We start from the raw sequence: 9403 nt of genomic DNA on the forward strand, positions 1-9403 counted from the left end.
CATACATTTGCCTTTTAAAACATACTTATTTAAGAAAATAAAAGTTTAATTAAAGAAAAATATGGAATAAATAGTAGTAGAGGTAGGGTGCAGGTTTGGCAAAAATCATGAAGGATGATTTCGGAAACTTCTCTGAGGTTTCTATTTGGTGGTGTCATAGTGGTTTTACTCTGGTGTCATCTGAACTTCCAGAGGACCCTGGAAATGACCTATTCTCAGGCCTTCTAAATCTGATCAGATGGTTCGGATCAAACAAGAATGTGGTTTGTTGAGTCTCTGCTATAATGAGTTGTCTCCTTCCTGCTGCCAATCAAAACTACACCAGATATCATCTTTGTGGGGCTCTAAGTGTAGGCATTTTGGTGCTATATCCATTCATTTATTCAGCATTCATTTAGCAAACATTATGTGCCAATTAGCAGGCATACACCACACTCCACTCACTCCCAGAAAATATAAAATCCCCAGCACCCAAGGACAAGCCAGTCTGTATGATGTGACAGAATACCAGATTTGGAATCAGACCAGGTTCCATAAGTAGCTCGCTATGTAATCATGAGCAGGTCCCTTTACTTCTGTAGTATCTTTTTTCCTGACCCTGTTTTTCCCCTCACCCCCAACACTAAGTACTTATTTTTCCATACCAATTCTTCAATTCTCCAACATCAACTGGGTGTCCAACAATTCAATTCTGACACTGACTCCCAGAGTTAGCACAGACCCCACAGGCTAAGGGCTCAGTCCCATAAGACTGCCCCCACTTCAGATGTCCCTGCGCATGGGCTTCCCAGGCTACCTTCACTTCACCCAGGAGACTAAAAATTTGGGGATTCCCATGACAGCTTCCTCAGGTGTGATACATCTCTAGAACAACTCACAAAATTCAAGAAAGCACTCTGCTTACAGGAACAGCCAAATGGAGGAGAAGCATATTGGGGGTGGGGGTATTGCAGATTTCCACGCCCTCTCCAGGGGCACCACCCTCACAGCACTTCAAGGTTTTGGAGCTTTTATGGAGATCTCATTATATAACATGGACACTGGAGATTCAGTGTAATCTCCAGCCCCTCTCCCTTCCCAGGTGAGGAGATGGGGAGGGTCGGGGAAGGGGACATGATTGGGGTGGGAACAGAAAGTTTCAAACCTCTAATAACAGGGTTGGTTCCTCTTGTGGCTAGCTATCTAGATATTTGAAGCTATCCAGCACCCTCCTCACAAAGAGTCACCTCATTGGCATCAACTCAGGTATCAGTAGTTAATAGGGGCTCGTTATGAATAACAAAAGATGCTCTTATCACTCAGAAAATTCTAAGGGTATTTAGAGCTCTGTGTCAGGAATTCTAGACAAAGACTATATGTTTATATATTATACCTTCTCTGAGTCTCCTGAATACAAAAAGAGAGTATTCAACTAGATGAGAGGACCATAGGCCATATCTAGACTGCACTGTATTTTATTTTTTAATGTATATTTTGAGAGAGAGTGAGCAGGGAATGGGCAGAGTGAGAGAGAGAATGAATCCCAAGCAGGCTCCATGCTGTCAGTATAGAGCCCAAAAAATATAAAAAAAATTTTTTTAAAATATTTTTTAAAATTTTATTTTAGGGAGAGAGAGCACGAGTGAGGGAAAGGGGGAGGGGGGGAGAGAGAGAGAGAGAGAGAGAGACTGACTCCTAAGCAGGCTCATGCTGAGCCTGGAGCCCAAAGTGGAGCTCGATCCCATGACCCTGGGATTATGACCTGAGCCAAAATCAAGAGTGGGACGCTCAACTGACTGAGCCACCCAGGTACACTAAAAACAATATTTATCACAAAAATAATCCAGATCTCTGATCTCTCTTGAAAATCAGAAGATTTAGCATCACTGGGGCAGCATTCCCAAATGACAGTATCTGCCTCACACCTTTGAAAGGGTTTTTCTATTTGTCATAGTTCCTACCACTCCCACCTACCTCACCTCACTAAGAGTGGCTGGGCCCCTGCATTCTGAAGTCCCTTCAAACCCCAAACCTATGATACTAGAAAGTTTAGGTTACTATTGACTAGAAGCTCCTTGAGGATGGGAGTGTAACTGATTCTAGGTACATATTTGAAGCATCCTTACTGCACAGTACATTTCTCTGATAATTAGGGGATACCTCACTGTGGGATGAATAGATAGGAAATAAGAAATAACTCTGCAAAAGTAAGTGCTAAAGGAATGAAAAAGGCAGCAAGGTTTTTGGTTCCTAGAAACCTAGGAGTTTCTAGGGGTTAAGCATAGCCCAGGAAGGCAAGGGTCTCTGGTAGTACCCTACTTTCCAATTTAAAATAATTAGAGTCAAGAGCTGGTTGAGATGAGTGGTACAAACACAGGAGATGCTAGGGAAGGCAGGTGCCACAAATGGAGGGAAAGTTATAGGCATTTATTAAAGAAAATCCTACTCTCTGTTAGAAAACTTTAGGAACACCTGTGTGACTCAGTCGGTTAAGTGTCCGGCTCTTGATTTAGGCTCAGGTCATGATCTTATGGTTTGTGGGATTGAGCCCCTAGTCAGACTCCTTGCTGACAGTGTGGAGCCTATTTGGGATTCTCTCTCTTCCTCTCTCTTTCTCAAAATAAAAAAATAAACTTAAAAAATAAAATTTTAACATTATCCCATTTCAAACTCCTTATCTTTAAAGTTATAAATAAGAAAAAGGCAGATTGTCTACTCAGCTAACTATAATAACACTGAAGTTAAGAGAATGGATTTTAGGTCATCCAGACCTAGAACTTATTAACAATGTGACCTTGAGAAAATCAACTTCCTAATCTATTAAATGGGGATATAAGACCTGGTAATTTTAATTCCACACATATTTAATTCAATACATACTATATATTCAATGCAGACATTGAATGAGATGCTGAAGATACAGCAGTGAACAAGACAGGGATGGAGAGACAATAACCAAGCAAATAAATACATGAGATAATTCTTCTGAAGGAATAAATGCAACAAGTACAATGGAGTAAAAATAAGCATTGTAGAAAGTCACTGAAGCGTGGTGGTAGAGGGCAGGTAGAGATGGGATGTCAGGGAAGGTGGCATTTGGGCTGTAATCTAAATGAGCAAAGAGGGGGGTGCCTGGGTGGCTCAGTCAGCGAAGCGTCCGACTTCGGCTCAGGTCATGATCTCACGGTCCGTGGGTTTGAGCCCCGCATGGGGCTCCTGTGCTGACAGCTCAGAGCCCAGAGCCTGTTTCAGATTCTGTGTCTCCCTATCTCTCTGCCCCTCCCCAGCTTGTACTCTCTCTCGCTCTCAAAAATAAATATTAAAAAAAAAAAAAAAAGCAAAAAGGAAAACAGGAGGAAAGGGGTCCTAGGTCCAGCTGTTGTGAGGAATAACTGAATGAATGAAAGCACTTGGTGATAAACAACCATTCAATAAACAGTTGCTATTATTATGGCATATACTTTACTCTCAGCTCCTTCTGTTCAAACAGAAGCTGGCCAAGCCATAGATCAGAGAGATAAATACATATATTTGAAAAAATATATAAGAAGTGTGTGTGTGTGTGTGTATATATATATATATATATATATATATAGGCCCCCAAGACAGATACAGGTTCTGGCATCATGAGATTCCACAGCTCTGAATCATGCACCCAAGTCAGGTAGAAGCAGCAACCCAGCCTCACCCCTATTTCCAGCCCAACTTCTTCCTCAGGAGCAACACCATACAGAATTATTTTAACTCCTGAGACTCATAATCCCTCCATTGGAAACCTGGAACTTGGAAAAGCCTCTTAATTTTACTTAATTGATACGCACATGTGATACCTGAGGCGCTCATTATTCCCATCTGTTTCTCTTTGGAGTTATGTGCCTGTCAGGTCCAATTGTTTTAAGGGGTTCTGGGTTAATGAGAGTGAGTGGTCAAGAAGAAAAACGCAGAAATGTAAACAGAAAACTTCTGGTTGCATGATGAGTCTGGTAACTTGCTTATGGAAGTTCAAAAACACATCATAGGCATTTAAGGGTTGGTCAAAATCTTGCTTGACTCTTGGGACAGTTCCATCAGCTGATAGTCTTTGATAAGATTCATTGAGCACCTAGTACATGTCACACATTGTGTTGAAGAACTTCAAAGGCATTATTAGTTCCTTCAATATTCCCAACATGCCTATGAAGTGGTTTCCTTTTATATTTAGTCCCCCTTCACAGATAAGAAAACTGACATTCAAACAGCTAGTAAATAACAACGCTGGGATTTAAATCCAGATCTGACCCTGTTCCCCAACCCCCCAAGATCTAGCTTTTTTAACCACATAGTGGTTGGTCTCCCAAAGCCAGAGGAAAATACCTCTGAGGGATGCCTTTCTATCCATTTGGGCACCTCCGCCCTGGAGAAAATCCTCAACCAAGAAACTCCCACACAGGAAAGACTGCCTCATCAAAGCAAGAAGCCCCACCCTAGACACACACACCTGGGATCAGCACTCCCAAATCCACCCAGATGGCCCCCTAGCCCCTTAAAGGAAGTCTCCATTGCCCAGCAGGATGAAGAAACCCTCTCCCATTCCTGAAGACCTCCCCACTTCCCTTGGCCCACTACCCCAAATTTCAGAAGAGGAACGGCTATAGAATTTGCAGGACCTACTGCAAAATGAAAATGTGGGATCCCTTGTTAAAAAAAAAAAAAAATCAATAATTTCAAGAATTCGAGAGTAGAGCATTAAACCAAACCCTGGGGCCCCTCTTCTGCGACTGCACTGGTCACTTGCTCATAAAGCCGGCCCTGCTTCAGAGATACACTTCCAGTGAAGGGACTGGCTACCTCAGTCAGAATCCCCAAATCCTTGGGACCTGGGGTGGAGGTGAGACGTACGTAGGACACCCAACTTCCCAAGATATTCGAGAACACCTTCGCAAATTTGGGACAAACTTCGAAAATTTGAAGGCACTTCTCCCGGCTTGGGCACAAAGTCTCCTCGCACCCCTCTGGTCTCTGGGTGGTCCTTACGACCCTGCCCCAGCTCCACCTTCGGGGTGTGTGGGCCTCACCGCGTGCAGCCCATTGCCGGGGCAACCGACGCCGCGAGAGATGCATTGTGGTCCGCAACAAAATGCAGGAGAAAGATCCTGAGGGAACCATTGAGGTCATGGGCCAATGGGAGAGTCCTGGGGGCTGCGTCAAGCCAATGGGGACGTTCGATGGGGGGCGGGGCCGGCGGGAGCAGGGCGGGGCCTAGGCACTAGGCGGCGGCGGCTGGCGTGGGGCTCCTTAGATGCGCCACGGCTTCGGTAGCGACGGTAGCTTCAGCCGGCTGTGAGCGTCGCCAGCCCCTCCCCCAGGAGACCGTTGCAGTTGGCCACCCCCTGCTCCTCGGTGAGGGACTCGGGGGCTGCGGTCGGCTTCTTCGCCTGGTTACATCCCCCGACAGACTTCTCCCGCCGTTCGGTCCGCGCGGCCCGCGCTTTCTGAGAAGTGGGGTGGGGGGCGGGAGGAGCGGGCTGGGGGAGCTGGCGCCTCAGGCACAACCTGCACCCCAACTTCTTACCCCTTGCCGGGGCCTCGCCCCCCCCAGGTAACCATGTGTGACCGAAAGGCCGTGATCAAAAACGCCGACATGTCGGAGGAGATGCAACAGGACTCGGTGGAGTGTGCGACTCAGGCGTTGGAGAAATACAACATAGAGAAGGACATTGCGGCCCATATTAAGAAGGTGAGGACGGGGTGCGGGTGGGGGGCTCGAGCCGTTTGCGCACAGCTGGGGCGAATCACAACTTAGTCCTTCTCCCCGATGCTGCGTCCCCAGGGCGCTTGGCAGAGGTCCTTGGAGGCACGCAGGGCAGCTCGGGTGTAGAGGATTCCAGAAAGGACGCAGATGAATTTTGCGCTCCTGATGAGAAGACCAGACCCTCGGCTCCTGAAGTTTTTTTATTACCCAGCTCCGCGGGGGGAAAGCGCCACCTAGCAACGGTTTCTAGGATCATGGAGCAGCGATTCCCCCTTCTGCAGGATTCCTGCGCGGAGGATCCATCTGGGTGTTCCGGAGGGGCGGGGGGGTGCTGCGTGGGTGTTTCCAGCCGGGCCGGAGGGAGATGTTGCCAGCCTTTCGGTGGGGAGTTTAGTCGGCAGTTGAGGGAAAGTGGGTGGTGGTGGTGGTTAGGGGGCTGGGGTGAGGGCTTGGTAAATAGCATTCTGTAGAAAGCTGGCAGGACTGCCAATTTCTCCGAGCTGTGTTTTCTGGAAGGGAAGGAAGCTGGCAGCCTAAGCCGTGGGAGGGTTCCCAGTTGAGAATAGGGAGATGAAAGACTTCAGATGGAACAGAAATACCTTTTTTGACCAACGCAGCAGTGCGTTCATCTAGCTTGTAAGAATGTTATACCAATAGGTCTGAAAGATGTTCATGCTGCATACACTGTATAAGAGCCGACTTTTGTGTAACTCATCACAGAGACTTGTAAGAATTTTATAGAGAAAGGTTAGCTTTGATCCCTGCCCTACAGTCGCCTAAGTGAAGAAATCATCACCGGCGTTTTGGTCCTCAGAGCCCCTTTGGGTGAGGAAAACAGGGAAAGTTGTTTCTGCAATTTGCTGTCCTTGTGTACCAGGTGGTAGATGGGCATCATCAGGATAGATGTGGAAGAGAGGGCTACTGAAATTACAATTAAGGACAAAATCTGACCAGGTGGCTGTCGGATTCTGCTGCTAGCATTCTTTCTGTAGGAACAGTGGATTGCTGTGCCCCTTTCAAATTTTCACACAGTGGTTTAGATGTTAATTGAGGCTTTGCCCTTTTGGACATCTTTTTGTTTTCATTGATACTGGAGTGCGCTAAGGAATGGGGTATTTTCGGCTAAATAGTGACCATTTTGGATTTTGTGGTGCATGATCTACAGTAGGATAATTTTGACTTGTTGTGTTTACACATGACTTGATAGACTGAAACTGTTATCACCTGCTGTTAATTAACAATATCATAAAAGATACGGAGGTGAAATTACCATGAAAACAAAGTGCCCTTTGAGGCTGCCCTTTCTGCCTTTTACCTCCCCAACCCCCATTCTCAGCTTAGCTCAGACTGCAAGTATGTTTGCATTAATGCACTATGTAGGCGACTTGGAGCTGGGGAACATTCTTTCATGCTAAGAATTTGCAGATGCTAACGTTCCTCCTTTCTGCCCCTACAGGCTCTACTTATCTAGGAGGCAAACTCTGACCTCTGGTTTAGCACTGAAATTCTAGTGTTCTCTTTTTCTTCCTCCCTCTCCCCCCCCACCAGGAGTTTGACAAGAAGTACAACCCCACCTGGCACTGCATCGTGGGGAGGAACTTCGGTAGTTATGTGACACATGAAACCAAACACTTCATCTACTTCTACCTGGGCCAAGTGGCCATTCTTCTGTTCAAATCTGGTTAATCGCATGGACTGTGTCACACACCCAGTGATCCATCCAAAAACAAGGACTGCAGCCTAAATTCCAAATACCAGAGACTGAAATCTTCAGCCTTGCCTAGGGGAACACCTCGATCTTTGAACCTTTATTGTGTTGTTTTGTACAGGGGATTCTCTGTACGAATTTGTTGTGGTTATAAAACAATTAGCAAAACAGCTTACATTTGTATTTATTTTCTATTCCATATCTCTACCCCATGTTTTTCCTCCTCAAAATCCATTCCTTTCAAAAATAAATCTGTTGGAGAAGTGTGTGTTAGTTACGATTTGTTCAAATCTAGGTTTGAAGATGGCCCATCACTTGATCTTGACTAGGTTAGTGGGAGTCAGTCTTCGAAGTTGGTTTCTGTGGGATTTAATAGACTGGCCTGTTCCTCGTGCTCTTGAGTCTTTCATCTCTCTCATCCTGCAGCTGTTCTGCATGGAAGACCTACTACTCAGAAGTGCATGTTGAGAAATACATGGCAGAGAAACTTTCGGATTAAATATTATGGCTAATCTGATAAATATTATCCTTAAGTGCTCATTTTGTTAAAAGATGTAGAATGTTCTGGACCTTGGGCCTTGGGAGGTGATGAATGAATGTGTAGAACTTCACCAAAGCTTTCTATGGCTGTAAAATAAGCCAATTACAAAGTTGAGCTAATGAGAAATTCTCTGGGGTGTGGGCTATCTGCGCCCCCCCCCCCCACCCCGGGCCTTTTCCTGCCTTGTCCCAAAAGGACACTCAAGATTAAAAGTGGTCTTAAAAAGGAAAATGAAAGTTTCTGAGCAGCAGCCGTCCATGTGATTCTAATAAAGTCTTTGCAGGAATTTAAACGTGTAAGCCTGCTGTGCTGTGCTTTAACTAGCTGTACTTAGAAACCCCATTAACAATTAAATGTGAATTGAGGCTTTCATTAAAAGACCCAATTAAAGCTGTGGATAAGTAACTTTCATTAAAGGTTTCCTGCTATCAATTTTAAGAAGGCTTAAGTCGTTTCTATGAAGAAAAACAAATATAGCAGATGACTTTTGTAGGTATAAAGGAAATACGCTGGAGGCTGAAACAACCCACACTCATCTTGGGAAGCTGCAAGGAAAGTCCTGGCTTTTTGGTTTCCCTATATTACTTTTCAGTGTTCACGTGAAGTCAGGCTTTTTATTTTACTTTGGATCTGTGAGATGCAATTAGGATTTCTGAGCAGCTGAGCTGTTGCTAGCACAGAAGGGGAGGATAGAGTTGAGAGGACTCCAGCTTAAGAATAGCATTAGGTTGTAATATCTTTGGGAGATTATTATTACCAGAACTTGGGGTTTTAGGAATTGTAGTGAAATTGAGCTATGTTAGGATTGGGAAAGTTTCAGGGTAAAGAGGCAAACCATTATTTTTCCTGTTTATTACAGTAGTTAAAATGGGAGGATTTTCCCCCTGCTTGCTGCAGGGAAGAAGGATGAGGTTCTGTGGAACAATACAACTGAGTTGATTTAGGTTTGTATTTATATAAACAGACTGAAGATGTTCCCATAGTTCATTTTTCTTTTTCTCCTCTTTCTATATTTCTATATTTCCTCTTTTTTCTCCTCTTTCTATATTTCGATTTGAAGCTTTTAAAGCTGTATCAGTCCTGTTCAGTTATCTCTGCTTCCAAATAGTCTGGCGGCAATAGATCCTAGAGCTGGTAGAAGTCCACAAATGGCTGGACATTGGGGAGTTCTAATTTGATCAGGCCCATATCTACTGTCTGAAAGTGGCAGTTTTTAATTATTTTATTTTTAAATGTTTGAGAGAGTATGCAGGTTCAGGGGAGGGGCAGAGAGAGAATCTTAAGCAGGCTCTGTGCTGTCAGCACAGAGCTGCCCAATGCAGGGTTTGATCCCATCAATGGAAAGATCATGACCCAAGCCAAAAATCACGAGTCATGCTTAACTGACTGAGCCACCCAGGTACCCCTATGTTTTTGATTCAGATGTGAGAAAACCACTTTGCCA

The 9403-nt window shown here is 44.9% G+C and overlaps 1 protein-coding gene across 1 annotated transcript; it reads left to right on the plus strand.

Annotated features, from left to right (window-relative positions):
- Nucleotides 1-5205: 5205 nt before the first annotated feature.
- On the plus strand, nucleotides 5206-7684 carry DYNLL1 (dynein light chain LC8-type 1). Its single transcript, XM_047828863.1, has 3 exons — nucleotides 5206-5358; nucleotides 5558-5695; nucleotides 7259-7684. The coding sequence occupies exons 2-3, from the start codon at nucleotides 5564-5566 to the stop codon at nucleotides 7394-7396; spliced, it is 270 nt and encodes an 89-aa protein (XP_047684819.1). The 5' UTR covers nucleotides 5206-5358; nucleotides 5558-5563; the 3' UTR covers nucleotides 7397-7684.
- The last annotated feature ends 1719 nt before the right edge of the window (nucleotides 7685-9403 follow it).

The sequence above is a fragment of the Prionailurus viverrinus genome, chromosome D3 (genome assembly GCF_022837055.1).
Source record: "Prionailurus viverrinus isolate Anna chromosome D3, UM_Priviv_1.0, whole genome shotgun sequence".
Classification (NCBI taxonomy): Eukaryota; Metazoa; Chordata; class Mammalia; order Carnivora; family Felidae; genus Prionailurus; species Prionailurus viverrinus.

Bases quoted from the DNA above. Each gene is read 5' to 3' on its own strand.
- DYNLL1 (XM_047828863.1), top strand. From the start codon at position 5,564: ATGTGTGACCGAAAGGCCGTGATCAAAAACGCCGACATGTCGGAGGAG. The intron at 5,696-7,258 runs GTGAGGACGGGG...CCCCCCCACCAG, and splicing joins TTGCGGCCCATATTAAGAAG to GAGTTTGACAAGAAGTACAA.